The following is a 23,295-nucleotide window of genomic DNA, read 5'->3' as shown; positions in this document are numbered from 1 at the left end:
GGCTTCGGCCCGGTCTACCCAATGTGAAGAGGAAACATCGGGCCAGCGTGGCTTCGGCCCAGTCTACCCAACGCAAAGAGGAAACATCGGGCCAGCGTGGCTTCGGCCCAGTCTACCCAACGCAAAGAGGAAACATCGGGCCAACGTGGCTTCGGCCCAGTCTACCCAACGCAAAGAGGAAACATCGGGCCAGCGTGGCTTCGGCCCAGTCTACCCAACGCAAAGAGGAAACATCGGGCCAACGTGGCTTCGGCCCAGTCTACCCAACGCAAAGAGGAAACATCGGGCCAACGTGGCTTCGGCCCAGTCTACCCAACGCGAAGAGGAAACATCGGGCCAGCGTGGCTTCGGCCCAGTCTACCCAACGCAAAGAGGAAACATCGGGCCAACGTGGCTTCGGCCCGGTCTACCCAATGCAAAGAGGAAACATCGGGCCAACGTGGCTTCGGCCCAGTCTACCCAACACAAAGAGGAAACATCGGGCCAGCGTGGCTTCGGCCCAGTCTACCCAACGCAAAGAGGAAACATCGGGCCAACGTGGCTTCGGCCCAGTCTACCCAACGCGAAGAGGAAACATCGGGCCAGCGTGGCTTCGGCCCAGTCTACCCAACGCAAAGAGAAAACATTGGGCCAGCGTGGCTTCGGCCTAGTCTACCCAACGCAAAGAGGAAACATCAGGCCAACGTGGCTTCGGCCCAGTCTACCCAATGCGAAGAGGAAACATCGGGCCAACATGGCTTCGGCCCAGTCTACCCAATGCAAAGAGGAAACATCAGGCCAACATGGCTTCGGCCCGGTCGACCCAATGCGGCTTCGGCCCGGTCTACTCAGTGTGAAGAGGAAACATGCCAGCAGTTTGGGGAATGACATCAAGCTGGCCACGTCCATCCAGTTGGCCACGCCCATCCAGGCGGCCACGCCCTACCACCCACCCACTCCCGGAGGTCAACCACAGCCCTGATGTGGCCCTCAATGAAACTGAGTTTGATACCCCTGGCTTAGAGAGAGCTGTGAAACACTACATAAGAGTAAAAGCTGTTGCCACTGCTATTCCAAAGCTGCTTTTTTTCCCCAAAAGGCAACTAGATTTCCTTGTGTATTTTTTTTTTTCCTTTGAAAAACATTTCGCTTCTCATCCAAAAAAGCTTCTTCCGCCAGCCGGGCATCTCTCTCATGTCCCTCAAAGTGCTCAACATCGGAATTCCTCTTTTTTTTTTTTTTTAAGGGAATGCGATTTCTTCCGGCTTCTAATCCCAAACTCCCGTGATTTCAGGCTAAGGGCAGCCGATTAATGATGTTCAGAACAGCCAGATCTAGAAACGAATCCAGAAATAGTGGCAAGCAAGGGAAACAAGTGAGGGCAGCATATCCACAAGCTCACCTTCAGCCGGTAATTGGCTACCGCGAGGTAGAACACGTAGTCCCGTTGTTCTTCTTTGTTCCCTTTGCCCAACAGTTCTAAAATAAATAAACAAAATAAACAAACAATCATTCAATCTTGGTTTCACATTATAACAGCTGCAGAACTAAAAGACTTGGTTCACTCCATGGGAAGACGTTGTAAGGTCGTCATTCATGCTAAAAATGGTCATAAGCCACTTTTTTCAGTGACGTCGTAACTTCAGACGGTCACTAAACAAACTTTCGTAAATTGAGGATCACCTGTATCCTCTTCTTTTAATGACCCCCCATAACCCCTTGTGGGGTGGAGTCTGGGCAACTGAATGGAGCTGAGTGTTTACTGGCCAGATGCCCTTCCTGTTGCCAACGCGGAGTTTTTTTTTCAAGCGGATATATTTTCACTGGGCCGAGAGAAATATCTGCCTCTAACTAGGATCGAACTCACCTGTATATAGTCCCAAAATTAACATGGTCGCTTCAGTTAGAGAATGGGAAAAGCTCTTAAGCTCCCTACCACTGCAGTGGAGTGCGTCATGTGCCTCAAATATTAGAGAGAATGTCTATAATGGAGACTGGATTAAATTCTTCCCCCATAACCAGGGGTGGGATTCAGCCGGTTCGGACAAACCGGATGCTAATTTACATCTGGTTCGCCCGAACCAGTAGTTGCAAGGACTGGCTGGCCCCTCCCCTCCCAGGAGTCTCCACACAGCCCATTTTGGATGCCAGGTAAATGCAGGGCCTATGCGAAGGCTCTGGGAGGGCAAAAAATGGGCCTACCAGAAGTACCGAAAGTCCGGAAACGACCTCCGGAGAGCAGGAGAGGCCATTTTCGCCCTCCCAGAGGCTCAAGAAAAACCTCCAGAGCCTGGGGAGGGTAAAAAACGGGCCTACCAGAAGTCTGGATACGGGCCTGTTTTCACCCTCCGGAGCGCCCGGGGGAGGCAGTTTTCACCCTCCCGGAGGCTCAAGGAAAGCCTCCAGAGCCCGGGGAGGGTGAAACCCCAACCCCCACCATGGTGCAGGAGGCTGAGAAGGCCACACCCACCATAGCCACGCCCACCCAGCAACCGGGCGGAGAACCGGTTGCTAAAATTTTTGAATCCCACCCCTGCCCATAACTGCCCTTCTCCCTTTCAATCAATCCCCTGCCACATCCGTAAGGCCTAACAGGTGAAAGACAACATTATTCAGATGAGGAAAGGAAATACAGGGATTTATTCTTAAGAAAGGAGTTTCGTAAGGCAAGATCAACGGGGCCACTTTGCAGCTGGTCTAAAGCTCACCTTCCAAAAGGACAATGCCCTTTTTGATGTCCTCATTGTATTTGCTGCGGACCAGGCACCAAGCGTACTCGAACTGTGTCCCTCTGGAGACGTTGCCTGCGCTCTGCTCAGCATTGAACTTCTTCTCAAATCTCTGGAGAACAGAAAAGAAAAAAGGCTTGATGGAGGAAGTCCACCCACAAACTACAATTGCCGGTTAGCCACCGTTGCCCCGAAACCATCTTAGTCGACACATGCATAGAAAGTTTCCTTACGTTCTTATATAATAATTTGTCCATTATCCTTATCATATCCTTATCATCCCTCTTTTTAAACATTTTTAATTTTTAATTTTTTAGTATTTTTAATATTCAACGTTAAATTTGTTTTAAATTGATTGGGGTTTTAAATTTGTCTGGGCCAAATTATTTAATTCGATTTTATCTCTGCTTTTTAAATTTTGTATATATGTATTTTATTGTTGGCTGTTCGCCGCCCTGAGTCCTTCGGGAGTAGGGCGGCATACAAATCAAATAAAATGAAAAATGAAAATGAAAAAAATCATAGAAAGATCTCTCTCCTTGCTTTGTACGAGAGGCTTCTGCAACACGACCCCTTACAAAGCTGTGATTTCTAAGGCAGTATATTGTTTTAATGACTCGTTTACTGGCCGGATGCCTTTCCTGTCACCAACACGGAGTTTTGTTCAGCAGATATACAGTATGTACCATATACAGCACAATATTCTTAGCATGATCTTGTTAATCTTCTTCATCGTTTAATGACCCCCGTAATCCCTTGCGGGGTGGAGCCTGGGCAACTGAATGGAGGTGAGTGTTTAGTGGCCGGATGCCCTTCCTGTCGCCAATGCAGAGTTTTGTTCAGCAGATATATTGTCATTGCGCCCAGAGAGAGAGAAATAACTGCCCCCACCTAGGATCGAACTCACAGCCTCCCGATTATGAGGCAAGAGCTCCACATCTAGGCTGCACCACTCTAGTTGTGATTTGTAAGTAAAACCCATCATTTTCAATGCTGGCCAGGCTAGAAGAAACTTCTGGAAAAACCATCCTGCAAAAGTGTGCGCTACTCGAACCTTGCTAAGTGGACTACAACGGCTCATTTAGTGACCATTTCAAGTTGAAAGTACTGAACACCCATAAAGCACAAATTTCTGTTCCATTTGTTTTCCAGCTGGATGAGAAGTCCTGACCAGGTGGTTCAGTGGCTAAGACACTGAGCTTCTCGATCAGAAAGGCAGTTCGGCAGTTCGAATCCCTAGTACAGGTCTCCTGTGTGAGCAGGGGGTTGGACTAGATGGCCTCCAGAGTCCCTTCCAACTCTGTTACTGATACTGAGTAACTTTCCAGGACAAGTCATTTACCAAAATGAAGGGTAATAAACCTAGTGGGGAAAAAAAATCAGCTTTATTTTATCTATTGTACAACAGGTAGTCCTCGACTTACAACGGTCATTTAGTGACTGTTCAAAGTTACAACGGCACCGAAAAAAGGTGACTTAGGACAGTTTTCACACTTACAACATTGTGGCCGCATCCCCATGGTCCCGTGATCAAAATTCAAGACGCTTGCTGAGTGACTCATATTTATGACGGTTGGGAGTGTTCTACGGTCACTGCTGAGGCCTCCTGACAAGCGAAGTCAATGGGGAAGCCTGATTCATTTAACAACCGTATGACTAACCTAAACAACGGCAGTGATTCCCTTAACGACTGCGGCAAAAAAAGGTCGTAAAATGGGGCAAAACTCACTTCGGAAATGTTTCAACTCAGCGACGGACATGTTGGGCTCAGTTGCGGTCGTGAGTCCAGGACTACCTGTGAAAAATTCAAACGTGGCGCTTCATCTCCTGAAGTTTGCCTTGTTTTTCATTCACTCTATATCAGTGATGGCTAAGCTTTTCCGGATCGAGTGCCCAAAGCGTGTGCGAATGCATGCATGCGCGCCCGAATCCCCAAAGTGCAATGAGTGCGTCCCCGCACACCCCCCAGGCATGCATATGCGCCCTCCATACGCCCCACCACGTACATGCCTGCATGGGGCATCCGCATGCGTCCCCCTGCACATGAGCACCCCAATCCCTGTGCATGCGCGTGTGGCACCCTGTGTGTCCCGCTTCTTCCACGCATGTGCAGCAGAGACTCGATGACCAGCTGGCTGACGGGAGACGCGCACACGCATGTGCAACAGAGCTGAACTGGGACGACAGCTCACGTGCCCACAGAGAGGGCGCTGCGTGCACCTGTGGCATGCCTGCCATAAGTTCGCCATCACGGCTCTCTATGGAGCCTATGTAGGATAATCGCAGAGTCTTTGCGCCCTCTACTGGGGAAGAAAAATGCTGCAGTTTCCTCATTTTTCGATTTTGAGATCAGAACGCGTCACCCCAAACAATAAATGTGATAAAATAAAATGAAAGGGGGAAAATAATGAAAAAAAACCCAAAATAAAAGCGGTCCCTCTCTGTGTAAGAAAGGGCAATTCTTCACAGTCAGCAAATAGCTTTGGAGAAATGCTTCCAGCTAATCGCAATTTCTCACCTCCCCGTTTTAGCATGCTATGCAATTCTGAGCAATTTAGCATGCTTTGCAATTCTCACTGGTGCTTCAGAGCCCAGGAACCCCAAGATAACGCAGGTAGCCTTCGACTTACGACCATGACTGAGCCCGAAAATTCCCGTCGCAAAGTGGAGACGGTGGTTAAGTGAATTTTGCTCTACTTTTCTTGCCCTAGTTGTTACGTGAATCACTGCAGAACAGAGGCAGTATTCAGCCGGTTCGTATCCGTTTGGGCGAACCGGTAGCGGAGATCGCGAGTGCCCCATCCACCTCAGCTCCAGTGAATCACTGCAGAACAGAGGTGGTATTCAGCCGGTTCGTATCCGTTCGGGCGAACCGGTAGCGGAGATCGCGGGTGCCCCATCCACCTCAGCTCCAGTGAATCATTGCAGAACAGAGGTGGTATTCAGCCGGTTCGTATCCGTTTGGGCGAACCGGTAGCGGAGATCGCGGGTGCCCCACCCACCCCATCTCTATGTTGTCCTATTTAGGCAGTGAATCACTGCAGAACAGAGGTGGTATTCAACCAGTTCGTACCAGTTCAGGCGAACCGGTAGTGGAGATCGCGGGTGCCCCACCCACCCCATCTCTATGTTGTCCTATTTAGGCAATGAATCACTGCAGAACAGAGGTGGTATTCAACCAGTTCGTACCAGTTCAGGCGAACCGGTAGCGGAGATCGCGGGTGAGATCCCGCCTACCCACCCCGGCTCTATGCCATTCTATTTAGACCGGGCACATGGATGGAAGGTGCATGCAAGCATGATGCAAGCGTGCACACGCACACCAAACCACTAGCAACATGTGAAACCCACCGCTGCTGCAGAAGCTAAGTTAGTAACACGATTGTTAAGTGAACCTGGCTTCCCCATTGACTTTGCTTCTCAGAAGGTCGCAAAAGGGGGATCCCGTGACCCAGCAACCGTCATATATATGAGTCAGTTGCAAAGCAGCTGAATTTTGATCATGTAACCATGGAGACGGTGCAAGGGTCCTAACTGAGGAAAGTAGTCTAAAGTCCCTTTTTTCAGCGCCGTTGTAGCTCTGAAAGGTCACTAAACGAGCAGACAACCTGTCCATAGAGAAGTCTGAAGCTGCAAAGCTTATAGGGTGACTTTAGACTCTTGTTTTCCCCTGACGTAAGGTACCAAGTGGGGCCCTCATACAAATAAAATTATGGGGAAAAGAAGACAAAATACATCAACCTAGAAGGCACAATAACAGAGGTGGTATTCAGCCGGTTCGTACCAGTTCGGGCGAATCAGTAGCGGAAACTTCAGGTGGGTCTGCCCAGAAGTAATGCCATCCTATTTAGCCACGTTTTCGAGGCCGGGCACATGCACAGAGGCGCGCGCGCGAAGCAAGCATGCACGCACGAGGACTACCATTCCTTGTGGTAAAGACGGCTGGGGATCAGGGTGGATAAAAATCAATGATCTTTTTTAAAAAATCAAAAAAATCAGGTTTTTTTTATTTAAATCGGATTTTTTTTATTTAAGTCGGATTTTTTTTTTTGATTTTTATCAAATTTATTTTAATAAAAAACTTTTGGGGTAAAAATCTATCGTAAGATAGTTTTCTGCTTAAGATACATAAATAATTTAATTTATTCAGCATGAAATGGAGCTTAGTTATGTAGCATGAGGCTGTATATTCTGCAACACTGGGACTATCGGTGAGTCAACAGTGGGTCAAAGGAGTAGCAGAGATGACAGTTGCTCTTTAAAAATTATGATTTAAATCCAGTTGATTTAAATCAAGCCTTTTTACTAGCGATTTAAATCATGATTTAAATTGCGATTTAAATCAACTCAATTTAAATCAAGTCCACCCTGCTGGGGATTCATTTATCTTTCTAAAACGAAGGCTGAGCCGCCAAATATTTTCAATTAACACAGAACGGTACGTATCCGTGTTTGAAAATCAGGTAACACAACGATTTCCAATGCTGTTTCACTGCACTGAGTGGCCAGCAAGGACCCAACACACTGCCGGGGGGGGGGGGAAATGATCCAATTGGATCTCTTATGAAGGAATATCGGAGAACTGCAGAGACAAGGGCACACCCAGGCACCACAGTGTGTGTATCTGTGTGTGTGTGACTCTGCTGCCAGACAGTGGGGTTTTTTGTTTGTCTGTCTGAGGTGGTCAGGCCCACAATAGCACATTCAAGTGGACGACAGTTGCCCTTGATTGCTTCGAATGGCGTCCGCCATTTTGGAAGCGCTTAGACGCAGCCGAGGCTTTACTTGAAAGGAGAAAAAAGGCGCGAAGAAATGGAGCTTTCCCCCAGGCACTAGCTCACCAGTCAATCAGGCGCCGATTAAGCCACAGACGAGCCTCCGTTTGCTGCTCTGTAGAGCTCAATAGCCTCTACAGAGGCTACAAAGAAGAATCGGAGGGATTTTTTTTTTTTCACCCCAATCTTCATGGTCTTTTCGACCTCAACTGTGGGAAGAAATGGTTTCTTTCGATCAAGGTTCAAAGAAGACAATAACTTGGTCCTTAACACAAACAAGTCCAAGGAGCTTATAATGGACTGTAGAAGGAATAGATCAGACATCCAGCCCTTGCTTATCAATGGAGACCGAGTGGAGCAAGTGGCCAGTTTTAAGTTTCCGAGTGTTATCATAAAAGAGGACCTGACCTGTTGCGCTCATATTGCAGCGCTGGTCAAAAGGGCCCAGAAAGAGATTATACTACCTGAGACTTCTCAGGAAACAACAACTGAATGAAAAATTGCTGGTGACCTTCTACCGCTGCACCAGAGAGAGTATTTTAACCAGTGCTGTGGAGTCAGAGTCGGAGTCGAGGAATCGGAGTCGGAGGAAATTTTGGGTACCTGGAGTCGGAGTCGGAAGTACAAAAAACTGAGGAGTCGGAGTCGGAACATTTATCTCCCGACTCCACAGCCAGTGCTGTGGAGTCGGAGTCGAGGAGTCGGAGGAAATTTTGGGCACCTGGAGTCGGAGGTACAAAAAACTGAGGAATCGGAGTTGGAGTCGGAACATTTATCTCCCAACTCCACAGCCCTGATTTTAACTTACTGCACCTGTGTATGGTTTGCCGATGGCACAGCGGCAGATAGGACAGCGCTCCAGAGGGTCAACGTCATTGCCCAGAGGATCATTGGTTGCCCTCTCCCCTCTTTGGAAGAGCTTTATAACTCCTGCTGCCTTAAGAAAGTTCAAAATGTTCTTAAAAATCCATCTCATCCTGGGCACCCCCCCACTTTTTTTTTTTTTAACTATTACCATCTGGCAGACGGTACAGGATAATACAAGGACAAATAGGCTGAAAAACAGCTTCTATCCCAGAGGGGTAACTATATTGAATTCTACGGTATAGCGCAATATCGGGTTTTCAATTTCAATTATACAGAATGTAAAGGATGTATATTTGTGTTTTTATTTTTATAGTTACAATGTACACTGAAGATGGCATTTACTGTATTTTTCGGAGTATAAGACGCACCGGAGTGTAAGACGCAGCTTAGTTTTTGGGGAGGAAAATAAGAAAAAAACTGATTGGTGGGTGGATCGGCCTCCCGGAATACCCCCAATCAGCTGTTTCCAGAGGTGAATTTTAGCAACAGGTTGGTTGGTTGTGAGCTCTGTGCCTTGCTTTTTTTTTCTGCCTCTGAAACGTCTGAAACTCTGTTTCAGAAAAAAAACTTTTTTTTTTCTACCTCAGGCTTTTTTTCTGAAGCTCTGTTTGGATGTTTTTTTCTGAAGCTCTGTTTGGAGGCTTTTTTTCTGAAGCTTCTTTTAGAGGCTTTTTTCCTGAATCTTATTTCAGAGGCTTTTATTCTGAAGGACTATCTGTACTCTATTCAATCTTTCTTTGGTATTGGTATATAGATTAACCTCTTCTGTTGGTTATTGTGTCATTCTCCAGATTTGTTAGCATAATTTGGTTAGAACTTTTACTGATTCTTCTTTTGTTACTTGCCATATTATTTTAGATAAAAGCCTTTCAGAGGTTTTTTTTCTGAAGCTCTGTTTGGAGGCTTTTTTTCTGAAGCTTCTTTCAAGGCTTTTTTTCGGAAGCTTCTTTCAGAGGCTTTTTTCAGCCTCTGAAATCTCTGTTTGCGAGGCTGGGCAGGGCTACATTCAGAGTATAAGACACACCCAGACTTTCACCCTCTTTTTTGGGGGGGGAAAAGGTGCATCTTATACTCCGAAAAATAAGGTAATTTCATTGTACCATGTGCAATGACAATAAAGTAAACTAAACTAAGAGAGTTTTAAAAAGCCCTCAAGGCAGAGTTTGGACTGGGTTTGAAGGAGAACATGATGATCTTTAGTGAAGAGATCACCAAGATGGCCATAGACCAGGCGTGACGTCTCTTCGGCCTGCTTGAAAAACCCCGTGTTTGCTAAAAATACCCACTCCAAATGTCCTTTGCCCTAAAGCATCCCTTTCATTCATGGTTTTTGTTTTTTTTAACGGAAATGGGAACCTGTTTAAGCAATATTTGTCATTGCCAACACCCGTCACTTCAAGATCTGGAAACGCTAAGGGAAGCCAAAATAAACCTTTAACTGTACATTGCCTCTCGGATAGAAAACAGCCCCTGGGACTTCCTATCAATCGAAAAATTGGCAGTCAGATGCCTCTGGGACTACACAATGTTGTACTTGGAGTCCAAAAGCAACGGCAGATCTAGCCCTTCTCATAAAAAGGCCATTTTCTTTTAAAAGGATTTCGTCACTTAGTTTATGGACTTTATGTACACATCTCTGTGGTTTTCTTGATTTTCCGTGGCTTCTTCTCAGGTTGTTTTTCCAACTTCCCAGTCCAGACCTACCTGAAGACCGAGTTAAATCTTGAACAGCAAATCTAAGCAGCCTACAATTAAGTTAGTGAATATATAGCAGTGGCCAAAATTGTGAAACCTTTTGGGAAAAGTGTATTTTTGAGGTTTGATGACTAATAACGCCACTTTTTTTTGGAGTTTCCAGATAATCCTATTCCACTGCTGGAATGGCCTGAGAATAGCCCAGACCTTAACCCAAATTGAAAATCTATGGAGCCAACTAAAGAAACTTGTTAGTCAGAAGCAATAAAACCCAGTTAATAGAAGCAATCCTTCAATCTTGGTTTCACATTAGAACAGCTGCAGAACTAAAAGACTTGGTTTGCTCCATGGGAAGACGTTGTAAGGCCGTAATTCAAGCTAAAGGTGACCCAAGTAAATATTAACTGACGTGGCGATCATTTTTGTATATCTCATTTTTTCTATGGTGATCATTTTTGTGTATCTCATTTTTTCTACGTGTTTCATTTTTCTTCTTTATACTCTAACTGCTTTTCTAATAGCAGTTCCTGCATAAAAGTTATTGCACTACATTCTTGATTAAATTAACTTTCCACTGATATATAATTTTATGGTACTACTCCCCCCAAAAAGTGGTGTTATTAGCTAGTTTTCGAAAATACACTTTTCCCAAAAGGTTTCCACAATTTTGGCCACTACTGTAGTTCTGCTGAGCAAATTCACCATAAATATGTGATGTAAATGTAATACGCAGTGCCGAAACGAATTCAGGAGCAAGCAATTAATAAGCTGCAGGTGTTCTGGACAGATGCCACAATAATGTATTAGTTTGTTTTTCTAATCCTGCCTTTATTACTTTAACTCAAGGTGGAAAACATAGATACTATTACTTCTTCCTTCTGTTGTTCCTCACAACAATTATTCTGTGAAGTGTGTTGGGCTAAGAGTATGTGATTGGCCCAAAGTCACCCAGCTGGATTTCATGCCTAAGGCAGGACTAGAACTCACATTATCCTGGTGATTTGCCCCAAGTCACCTAGCCAGCTTTCATGCCTAAGGTTGGACTAGAACTCAGAGTGTCCTGGTGATTGGCTCAAAGTCACCCAGCCAGTTTTCATGCCTAAGGCAGGACTAGAACTCACATTATCTTCGTGATTTGCCCCAAATCACCAAGCCAGCTTTCATGCCTAAGGTTGGACTAGAACTCAGAGTCTCCTGGTGATTGGCTCAAAGTCACCCAGCCAGTTTTCATGCCTAAGGCAGGACTAGGACTAGAACTTATCCTGGTAATTTGCCCCAAATCACCTAGCCAGTTTTCATGCCTAAGGTTGGACTAGAACTCACAGTCTCCTGGTGATTGGCTCAGAGTCACCCAGCCAACTTTCATGCCAAAGGTGGGACTAGAACTCATAGTCTCCTGGTGATTGGCTCAAAGTCACCCAGCCAGTTTTCATGCCTAAGGCAGGACTAGGACTAGAACTTATCCTGGTGATTTGCCCCAAATCACCTAGCCAGTTTTCATGCCTAAGGTTGGACTAGAACTCACAGTCTCCTGGTGATTGGCTCAGAGTCACCCAGCCAACTTTCATGCCAAAGGTGGGACTAGAACTCATAGTCTCCTGGTGATTGGCTCAAAGTCACCCAGCCAACTTTCATGCCAAAGGTGGGACTAGAACTCATAGTCTCCTGGTGATTGGCTCAGTCACCCAGCCAACTTTCATGCCAAAGGTGGGACTAGAACTCATAGTCTCCTGGTGATTGGCTCAGAGTCACCCAGCCAACTTTCATGCCAAAGGTGGGACTAGAACTCATAGTCTCCTGGTGATTGGCTCAGAGTCACCCAGCCAACTTTCATGCCAAAGGTGGGACTAGAACTCATAGTCTCCTGGTGATTGGCTCAAAGTCACCCAGCCAGCTTTCATGCCAAAGGCAGGACAAGAACTCAGTGTCTCCTGGTTGATTGGCCCAAAATCATCCAGGCAGCTTTCATACCTAAGGTGGGACTAGAACTCACAGTCTCCTGGTTTCTAGCCTGGTTATCTTAATCACTAGACCAGGGTGTCCAACACAATTTCACTGAAGGCCACAGCACGGCTGTGGTTGACCTCAGGGCGCCGGGCGGACGTGGCCGACTGGGTGGGTGTGGCCATCTTGACGCCACTCCCTAAACTGCTGGCATGTTTCCTTTTCGCACTGGGTAGACCGGGCCGAAGCCACGCTGGCCCGATGTTTCCCCTTCGCACTGGGCACACCGGTTTGAAGCGACGCGGGCCGGATTTTCCAGAACGGCCCCATGGGCCGGATCTGACCACATCGCGGGCCGAATGCAACCTACGGGCCTTGTGTTTGACACCACTGCACTAGACAAAATTTGACTTTCAATCTGCCAAATAGCGGGAGCTGTAGAAGCTCACCTGAAGAGCCAGTAGTTAAGATTTTGAACTGACACTGGCTATTCAGGTTCAAACTCAGGAAAACTCTGTCATGAGAACTTACTGAATAACTTATCTGTTACCTTCTCCCAGTTCAACCTATCTCACAGGGTTGTTGTTGGGAAAATTTGCTAAATTTTCTGCTAAACGAATAATTCCCTCAAAACCATCAAACTATTCACGAAATCTGCATTAATATTAATCTTCTCATCGTTCCTATTACCCACCTCCTCCCACTTATGACTATAACCTTATTGCTGGTATCCTTAAGATTTATATTGACTGTCTCCTAATAGGATTTGATTGCTTATTTGTTCCCTATGACTATCATTAAGAGTTATACCTTATGATTCTTGACAAACGTATCTTTTCTTTTATGTACACCGAGAGCGTATGCACCAAAGACAAATTCCTTATGTGTCCCATCACACTTGACCAATAAAGAATTCTATTCTATTTAGAGGAACAAAGGCTATGTAAATCATCTTGAGTCCATGGCAGGGTGGATTTGATTTAAATCGAGTTGATTTAAATCACAATTTAAATCATGATTTAAATCACTAGTAAAAAGGCTTGATTTAAATCAACTCGATTTAAATCATAATATTTAAAGAGCAACTGTCATCTCTGCTATTACGTTGACTCACTGATAGTCCCAGTGTTGCAGAATATATAGCCTCATGCTACATAACTAAGCTCCATTTCATGCTGAATAAACTAAATTATTTCTGTATCTTAAATAGAAAACTATCTTATGATAGATTTTTACCCCAAAAGTTTTTTATTAAAATAAATTCGATAAAAATCAAAAAAATCCGATTTAAATAAAAAAAAACTGATTTTTTTGATTTTTTTAAAAAAATCATTGATTTTTATCCACCCTGGTCCATGGAGGAAAAGCTGGGATATAAATCTTATGACTAAATAAAATACAAAACGTTTGGAAGCATGTCCTTGAGTTCCCAGCCGCAATGATTGCAAATATCTGTCACACTGCAATAAGATAATTAAGCTGCCGAAAACTCGTCTGAAAAATAACCTATAGCAAAACATTTCTGTATATACTGAGCTATAGTTATGCCGATACTGTAAATATATCAAAAAGTTCATCAAAATAATTGGCTGCCCCCTAGTGGAACTGTCTCACTTCCTACTTTTTTTTTTTTTTAAAGAAGTTTTAACATTCAGGCTTTTAACATTTAGCATTCAGGATCAGTTTTTTTGAGTCTCAGTAGCTTTCTCTTCTGCTTAAAATTTTGAAATTAAAAAAAAATCCAAATTCTCACTGGCATTCTGATCCAATTCAACAGGTAAAGCTCTTTGCTCTATGCATCGTCGACTTACTCTGTACCGTGTTTCCCTGAAAATAAGATCCTGCCTTATATATTTTTTTTGAACACTGAAATAAGTGTTTGGCCTTATTTTCGGGGAGGTCTTATTATTTTGGGGCGCGTGGAGCAAGGTGGGGCTCCTCTTGCCGTCTTACCTGATTTCCAGCTCTGTGTTTAAATATTTTTGGGGAGGACTTATTTTCGGGGGGGAGGCTTATTTTAGCGCATGCGATCAAAAGCCCAATTGGGCTTATTATCAGAGGATGTCTTATTTTTGGGGAAACAGGGTAGCAGCAGCTGCCCATGAACAACTGATAAAGCTAATGTTAGGCGATAAACATGTCTGAATACGGGATAATTTAAAGCTAGGCTTTGAAAAATGAAGCAGTTGAAGGATGCCACCTAGGGAAATAAATCTCCCTGTTCATTTTGTTATCGAGGTTAATTTCTTTCTATCCATTAAAGAACAAAGGGGGTGGGCGACCCCAAACCAGCTGACCTTATAATTTTCCTTTCAATAACTTAGATTCAGATGATTAAGGAAGACCCCGAAACTCAAAGGAAGAAATTCAGGTGACTTTCGAATGTCTTCTCAGCACTATTAAATGACACTGCTTTTGACCCCCTAACAGTGACACATGTAATTATTATTTTTATTCGGTTGCTTGTGAACTAATAGGGACGCGGTGGCTCAGTGGCTAAGACGCCGAGCTTGTCGATCGAAAGGTCGGCAGTTCAGCGGTTCGAATCCCTAGGGCGGCGTAATGGGGTGAGCTCCCGTGACTTGTCCCAGCTTCTGCCAACCTAGCAGTTCGAAAGTATGTTAAAAAAAATGCAAGTAGGAAAATAGGGACCACCTTTGGTGGGAAGGTAACAGCGTTCCGTGCGCCTTTGGCGTTGAGTCATAACCACGGAGCCACATGACCACGGAGACGTCTTCAGACAGTGCTGGCTCTTTGGCTTTGAAACAGAGATGAGCACCACCCCCTAGAGTTGGGAATGACTAGTACAGTGATGGCTAACCTTTTTGGGGGAGAGCGGGGGGTCACATGCGCACGTGCCCACACCCATAATTCTATGTGCCTCACCCTTGCACATGTGCCCGCAACCATCCCACACTTCCCCCCCCCGCTTTTGGCACACGATGGCATGGTGGGCCCGGTAGGCCCATTTTTTGCTCTCCCCAGGCTCCAGAGGCTTTCTAGAAGCCTGAGGAGGGCAAAAACGGCCTTCCCCAAACCCCGGAAGCCCTCCGGAGGCCGAAAACGGCCTTGCCCACACCCCGGAAACCCTCCGGAGGCTGGAAACGGCCCATTTCCCGACGTCCAGTCCCACCAGAAGTTGGTAAACAGGCTGTTTCCGGCCTTTGGGGGGATGGGGAAGGCCGTTTGCACCCTTACCCAGGCTCCTAGAAAGGCTCTGGAGCTTGGGGACAGCAAAAAATAGGTCTCCCCCCCACCCCAGAAGCCACCCGGAGGCCAGAAACAGTGTGTTTCCTGACTTCCGGTGGGCCCAGAAGGCCCGAAAACCAGCTGACCGGCGCATACATGCACGCTGGAGCTCAGCTCGCGTGCCCACCAATATGGCTCCGCGTGCCACCTGTGGCAAGTGTGCCATAGGTTCGACATCACGGGATTAGCACCTTTACCTTTACCTTTAGTGAACTAATAAGAGACCTATGGCTCTTCAATTTATTTTGCACGGTTCAATTTGTGTTTGCAGTGCACAATGCAATATATCTAATCTCTGGGCTGCAGCCCACTATCAGGCCATGGTCTATTTGGAACTGGATTGCACGACTGGTGGGACGGTGAACATGCATGTGCAGCTTGGCTTGCGCGAGCGGAGGGCCAGCACATGTGCACACATGCATACAGCTCAACATGTGCAAGTTGAGATGTGTGTGTGTGTGTGTGTGTGTGTGTGCAGGTCGGCCCGCCACTCGCGCAGCCCGATTCCCCTCTTTTCCCCCTCGCCGAGCCAGGCCACCAAGCCACAAAGATTGGGGACAATTGCAATAAGGCGCATATTCTAAGTTGTTGCACCAGTGCTGGCAATGAGGAAAAAATCCAACATAAAAAGACAGCTTGGCCCTAAATCCTTTGCAACAGGTAGGAAGGACATGGCAGTCATGCAGGAGCTTCGCTGATATAATTAAGCAATTAGCAACTTTTTGAGAAAAAAGCAACTATATAAAAAGAAAATATATGTATAAGTTTCTAGCGGAGGTGGTTGAAGGAACCAAACACGGCTCTAATGTACTTTTGGCCTATCGTGCTACACATTATCTCTTTTCAATTGCACCCAGGGGTGAAATGCTCATGGTTCGGACTGGACCGCCCGATCCGGTAGCGATGGCGGTGGGTGGTTCGGAGAACTGGTAGCAAAAATCCCTGCTCCCCCCCACCCAAACCATGCCCAGCCGAGCCGCACGATCATCAGAGGCTTTTTTTTTTTAACTTTTCAAAGCATTTTTTCTACAACCTCTTCCGACGAAAAAATGCTTTTAAAAGTAAAAAAAAAAAAAAGCCTCTGATGATCGCGCGGCTCAGCTGGGATCGTCAGAGGCTTTTCAAAGCATTTTTTCCTGCAACCTCTTAGGCGAAGAGGTGGTTAAAAAAAATTTAATTTAATTTAATTTAATTTAATTTAATTTAATTTCCAATTTATATACCGCCCTTCTCCCTGAGGACTCAGGGCGGTGTACAGCCAAGATAAAAAACATAGAATACAAATATTAAAACATTTAAAAATATATATAAATTTTGGCCCGAAAGTTAAGAATCACAGACTAATTAAAAGAATTTTAAAATTTTAAAAATTTCTTCTTAAGCCAACCCGGCTTGTTGAAAAAGATAGGTTTTCAGGGAACGACGGAAGGCATTGAGGTCCTGGATTCTTCTTATCTCCGGGGGCAACTGATTCCAGAGGGTGGGAGCCCCCACAGAGAAGGCCCTCCCCCTGGGGGCCACCAGCCTACATTGTTTGGCTGATGGCACCCTGAGGAGGCCCTCTCTGTGGGAGCGCACGGGTCAATGGGAGGACATCGGTAGCAGCAGGCGGTCTCGGAGATAGCTAGGCCCAATGCCATGGAGCGCTTTAAAGGCTTTGAAAAGTCTCTGACGATCCCAGCTGAGTTGCCTGATCGGCAGAGGCTTTTCAAAGCATTAGAAAAAATGCTTTGAAAAGTTAAAAAAAAAAAAGTTGGCCACGCCCATCACATTAACGCCGCCGCCACCACCAAGCCACGCCCACAGAACCGATACTAACAAATTTTACATTTCATCCCTGATTGCACCATACTGAAATACAAGAGCCAGGAGAATTTGGACATAGGTTTTTGCACCATACCTGACACGTAAAAATGATGGTGTAATCTCAACCATTTGAGTGATGTGTTTAATTTTAACGATGTGAGCATATCAGTTGTCAGAAAGTTGACTTGCTACCGACACTTATCTAACTTAGCCTCAGCATAACAATTTTGATGCAAAAGCAAGGGTCCCTTGTCCATCTCCACTCACATTTAATATTTTATTTTATTTTAAAATTTTAAATAAAATTTCTAGCTTCTATCATATCTCAAGGCCTAAAATGGACACCTAACATCAAAAACGTCATCAAAAAAGCAAAATGAAAAATGTTCTTTCTGCACCAACTCAGGGAGCTCAAATTGCCCAAGGAGCTGCTGATCCAGTTCTACAGAGGAATTATTGAGTCTGTCATCTGCACCTCTATAACTGTCTGGTTTGGTTCTGCAACCCAACAAGACAGACACAGACTTCAGAGGATAATTAGAACTGCAGAAAAAAACAATTGCTACCAACCTGCCTTCCATTGAGGACCTGTTTACTGCACGAGTCAAAAAGAGGGCTGTGAAAATATTTACAGATCCCTCGCATCCTGGACATAAACTGTTTCAACTCCTACCCTCAAAACGACGCTACAGAGCACTGCATACCAGAACAACTAGACACGAGGACAGTTTTTTTCCCGAACGCCATCACTCTGCTAAACAAATAATTCCCTCAACACAAACTATTCAATAAGCCTGCATGACTATTATTATTAATCTTCTCATGGTTCCTATCACCCATCTCCTCCCACTTATGACTGCATGACTGTAACTTGTTGCTGTATCCTTACAATTTATATTGTTTCCTAGTATGATTTGATTGCTTATTTGTACCCTATGACTATCATTAAGTGTTGTACTTTATTATTATTATTTTTTAATTTGATTTATATGCCGCCCTTCTCTGAAGACTCAAGGCGGCTTACAATGTGCTCAGCAATAGCCTTCATCCTTTTGTATATTTATACAAAGTCAGCTTATTGCCCCCACAACTGGGTCCTCAATTTACCTACCTTAGAAAGGATGGAAGGCTGAGTCAACCTTGAGCCTGGCGAGGTTCGAACCCTGCAGTAATTGCAGGCAGCTAGTCTTAATAACCAGCTTAATAACAGGGTGCCTTAAACCCCTGTACTACCAAGGCTCTATGATTCTTAACGAATGTATCTTTACTTTTTATGTACACTGAGAGCATATCAGGGGTGAAATGCTCCCGGTTCAGACCAGATCGTCCGATCCGGTAGCGATGGAGGCGGGTGGTTCGGAGAACCGGTAGCAAAAATCCCTGCCCCACCCCCCCCCCCATGCCCAGCTGAGCCACGCGATCATCAGAGGCTTTTTTTCTTTTAAATGCCTCTGACTATCCAAGCTGAGTTACCTGGTCGTCAAGCTGAGTTTGACGATCCAAGCTGACGATCCAAGACGATGCCTGACGATCCAAGCTGAGTTGCCTGATCGGCAGAGGCATTTAAAAGAAAAAAAGCCTCTGCCAATCAGGCAACTCAGCTGGGATCGTCAGAGCCTTTTGAAAGCATTTTTTTTACAACCTCTTCGCTGAAGAGGTTGGAGAAAAAATGGTTTTAAAAGTTTTTTTTTAAAAATGGCCACGCCCACCCAGTCACATTACCCCCCTACCAAGCCACGCCCACAGAACTGATAGTAACAAATTTTAGATTTCACCACTGGAGCATATGCACCAAAGACAAATTCCTTGTGTGTCCAATCACACTTGGCTAATATAGAATAGTATTGTATTGTATTGTATTGTATATGCATTTTTCTTTTTCTAGTTCCAGGTTATAGGGGAAAAAAGCAGGTTTGATCAGGGAAATGCTGGGCACTGCTGACCTTTGCTGAAGAAGTTGCTAGCACAGGTAGTCCTCGAGTTACGACCATAATTGAGTCCAACATTGATGTTTCTAAGTGAAACACTTAAGTGAGTTTTGCCCCATTTTATTACTTTTCTTGCCGCTGTTGTTAAATGAAATGTTGCATTTGGTAGGTTAGTAACACGGTTGTTAAGTGAATCTGGTTTCCCCGTTGACTTCGCTTCTCAGAATGTCGCAAAAGGGGATCATGTGACTTCCCCGGGACACTGCAACTGACATAAATATGTCAAGATATAAATATAAATATATAAATAAATAAAGACATAAATATGCCAAGCATCTGAATTTTTGATCACGACCATAGGGATGCCGGAAAGGTCGTAAGGGTGAAAAATGGTTGTAAGTGTGAAAAACGGTCATCAGTCAACTTTGGTCATTAAATGAACTGTTGTAAGTTGAGGACTGCCTGTATTTTGTATGTTTGCCACAAAGAAATAAAGGTGGGATAAAAACCCAATAAATAAATAAGCAAAATAAATAAATTGCTTAAGATTAGAAAAGCCTCTGCATGTCTGTCTTACAAGTTGTAAAGGATTTAGGGCCAACTTCCCAATTCACGTTGGATTTCTCCTCACTTATCCCATCCGTGCAGCAAATTAGGATTCTTGCACATCAAACAAAAAAGGTACCCAGGGGAAACTATAGTCCTCGACTTACAGCCACAATTGAGCCCGACATTTCTGTTGTTAAGTGAGACAGTTATGTGAATTTTGCCCCATTTTATGACTTTTCTTGCCAGAGTGGCTAAGTGAATCTAGATTTTTCCATTTACTTTGCTCGCCAGGAGGTTGCAAAACGTGGTCACGTGGTGTCAGGACACCGCAACCGTCATAAATACGAGTCACCTGAATTTTGATCATGTGACCACAGGGACGCTGCAGTGGTTGTTTTTAAGTGTGAAAAAAAAAAACCCGTCACGTCACTTTTTGCCGTGCCGGCGTAACTTGGAACAGGTCACTAAATGAACTGTTGTAAGACAAGAACTACCTGTAAATCGAAAGGGAAGGAACATGAAAAGAAGCCCAGAGAAGAAAAAGGAAAAAAAAAAAGTTATATGGAAAGGAATAAAGGACTAAGCACATTTGAAAGCCTTGTAAAGGTTAAGCAGAGACGTACTTAACCCTAATGAAAGAGGCCCATGAGGACATCTAGTCGAGCCTAACAACCAACCGAGCAAGGATAACCCTGCTGGGACTTTTGAAAATATATCTTTTTAACATTTATATTTTACTGTGCTTTACTCATTTTCCCTCAACACCGTCAAACTAGTTACTAAGTCTGCACTACTATTAATTTTCTCATCGTTCCCATCACCCATCTCCTTCCACTTATGACTGTATGGCTGTAACTTTGTTGCTTGTATCCTTACGATTTATATTGATATTGTTTCCTGATTGCTTATTTGTACCTTGTGACTATCATTAAGTGTTGTACCTTATGATTCTTAACAAATATATCCTTTCTTTTTATGTACACTGAAACCATATGCACCAAGATAAATTCCTTGTGTGTCCAATCACACTTGGCCAATAAAATATTCTATTCTATTCTATTCTATTCTATTCTATTCTATTCTATTCTATTCTATATATTTTATATTCTATTCTATTCCATTCCATATTTTCTCTTCTTTTCTCTCTTCTCTTGTCTCTTTCCTATTCTATTCTATATATTTTATATTCTATTCTATTTTATATATTTTATATTCTATTCTATTCTATTCTATTCTATTCTATTCTATTCTATTTATTTTATATTCTATTCATTCCATTCCATATTTTCTATTCTCTTCTCTTCTCTCGTCTCTTTCCTATTCTATTCTATATTGCTCAAAAAAATAAAGGGAACACAAGCAGAAGACATCCGAGATCTGAATGAATGAAATAGCTTTATTAAATACTTTGTTCTTTATATATACAGTGTATAGTTGTTTATACACTGCTCAAACAACTAAAGGGAACACAAAACTACTGTATGTAATGAACAAAGTATTTAATATGGCTATTTCATTCATTCAGATCTTGAATGTCTTCTGCTTGTGTTCCCTTTATTTTTTGAGCAGTGTATATATTTTCTATTCTATTCTATATATTTTATATTCTATTCCATTCCATTCCATATATTCTATTCTATTCTATTCTATTCTATTCTATTCTATTCTATTCTATTCTATTCTATTCTATTCCATTTTTTTTTGGAAAGTTTTTTTTTTAAACACACAAACAAACATACAGTACATCTTTTCTGAACAGAATATTGGCCCGGTCTTAAATTTGTACAGATTTTTGTTCATCTTTAACACAATTTGATATGTCCAATTTTTCTCATAGCATTTATTCTCTTTAATTTTTTTTAAAAAAACCAACATTACCCTTCATCTTGACTTCTCATCCTATTATAGCTCAATTTTTCTTTTCCCTCCTTAAAATTTGAACCCCTAAATTTAGATTCACATAACACAGTACAATTCCCCAATTATTTCCTTAAATTCTTTTCTTCTAATCACCAATGATTCTTTTATCAATTCTTCCCAATAATACGATTCAACATATTAGTGGAAACCAATTAACTATATATCTTAACCCAAATGTTCCGACTACTGCAATTTCATGTATTAAACTTCTTATTTCTGGGTCTTATTTTCATCCTATTCCTATTATTCCTATTCATCTAGGAGAAATGCTAACATATATTGCTAGAATCCCTAGTCCAGGTTTCCTGCGTGAGCAGGGGGTTGGACTAGATGACCTCCAAGGTCCCTTCCAACTCTGTTACTGTTAAATAAATAGCCTTGTTGGACCCCAAGCCCAGAACTTCCCTCTGGAGCAGGGGTGGGCAACTGTGGCCCTTTTACAACCTGTGGACTTCAACTCCCAGAATTCCTGAGCCAGCTTTGCTGTCTCAGGAATTCTGGGAGTTGAAGTCCACAGGTTGTAAAAGGGCCACAGTTGCCCACCCCTGCCCTGGAGGGAGTGGCTGGAAGGGGGACACCCAACCTTCCACTCCCCCCCTCTTCGTTTTCCAGCTTAGCAACCAAAGGTAGACTGCTCCTGGACTCGGAGACCTCCCCCGGCCACGCTGGTTCAGGACCAGGCAGCTGTCACTCACTTTTAGATCCTCCGACGCCACCACTTCGCTCAGGACCGACTCCATCACGCCCAAACACGGAAGCGGCCGCGAGACGGAAGCGGAAACCCTACCTTGCTTTCTTTACCTAGAGTCCCTCGAACCCCTCGTCTCTATGGTCAGACTTTCGGCGCCACCTATTCGAGCCTCCAGGATTTTTCAGCCCCGCGGTGCCTAAAGTCCATGCGGCCGTCTTCCGGTGGGAAAAGCCGGAAATAGGTCGAGAGACGGCTTTCCGCTGCTATGGCAACGCCAAGAGCGAACCGCCTAAAATGGCTAGCCCCACCCCACCCGGCCTCCCTCTCTACGCTAGAGGACTTCAGTTCCCGTCAGCCTCTGCGGCTCGGATAGTTTCTATGGTGAACTTCATGAGGGAAATAAAGTGGTCCAGCCCAGCCTCGCTGTTTGGGGAGTGGGCCAAAGTGGAGCGGCAAGGCAGCCTGACTATGTGGAAGGACGTATTGTGGGATGGGGACAGATAGAGACTGGATTCCATCTCCCCCCCCCCCAAAGTTTTAAGCCACAAATTAGGGAATAAACCATCATAGGTTGAGATTGTGTAATGTGCTAAGACAATGGTTCTCCATTTTGGCCACCTGAAGAGGTGTGGACTTCAACTCCCAGAATTCCCCAGTCAGCCGTGCTGGTGGGGGAATTCTGGGAGTTGAAGTCCACGCTTCTTCAAGCACCCAAGGTTGAGAAACACTGTACTAAGCCATAAATCATGGTTTACAAAGCATGACGGCTGCGGAATTCTGGGAGTTGGAATCCACATCTCTTAAAAGATGCTGAGGTTGAAAAACACTGTACTAAGCCATAAATCATGGTTTACAAAGCATGCCGGCTGTGGAATTCTGGGAGTTGAAGCCCACGCTTCTTCAAGCGACCAAGGTGGAGAAACACTGTACTAAGCCATAAACCATGATTTACAAAGCATGCCGGCTGCGGAATCCCGGGAGTTGAAGTCCACATCTCTGAAAAGATGCTGAGGTTGATTAACAGATTAAAAGAGTTGGAAGGGATCTTGTAGGTCATCTAGTCCAACCCCCCACAGGAGACACTACACCATTGCCCTACTGTAACAGAGTGATTATTTGAGTTGAGAAATGATCCTCAGTCTAGTCTAATAGTATTCAGCAAT

The 23,295-nt window shown here is 44.3% G+C and overlaps 1 protein-coding gene across 1 annotated transcript in view; it reads right to left on the bottom strand.

The window, feature by feature from the left end:
* The window catches only part of FIS1 (fission, mitochondrial 1), a 39,123-nt gene extending 16,350 nt beyond the window's left edge, over positions 1-22,773 (bottom strand). The window contains exons 1-3 of the mRNA XM_060684401.2: positions 22,137-22,773; positions 2,688-2,820; positions 1,382-1,458 (exon numbers count right to left, since the gene is read on the bottom strand). Of these exons, the coding sequence (XP_060540384.1) occupies positions 1,382-1,458; positions 2,688-2,820; positions 22,137-22,181 (255 nt within the window). The 5' untranslated portion in view covers positions 22,182-22,773. The remainder of the gene's footprint in view (positions 1-1,381; positions 1,459-2,687; positions 2,821-22,136) is intronic.
* Between the last annotated feature and the right edge of the window lie 522 nt (positions 22,774-23,295).

The sequence above is a fragment of the Pantherophis guttatus genome, chromosome 4 (genome assembly GCF_059756535.1).
Source record: "Pantherophis guttatus breed Tessera chromosome 4, ASM5975653v1, whole genome shotgun sequence".
NCBI lineage: Eukaryota > Metazoa > Chordata > Lepidosauria > Squamata > Colubridae > Pantherophis > Pantherophis guttatus.
This window is presented reverse-complemented; position numbering and strand designations above follow the sequence as displayed.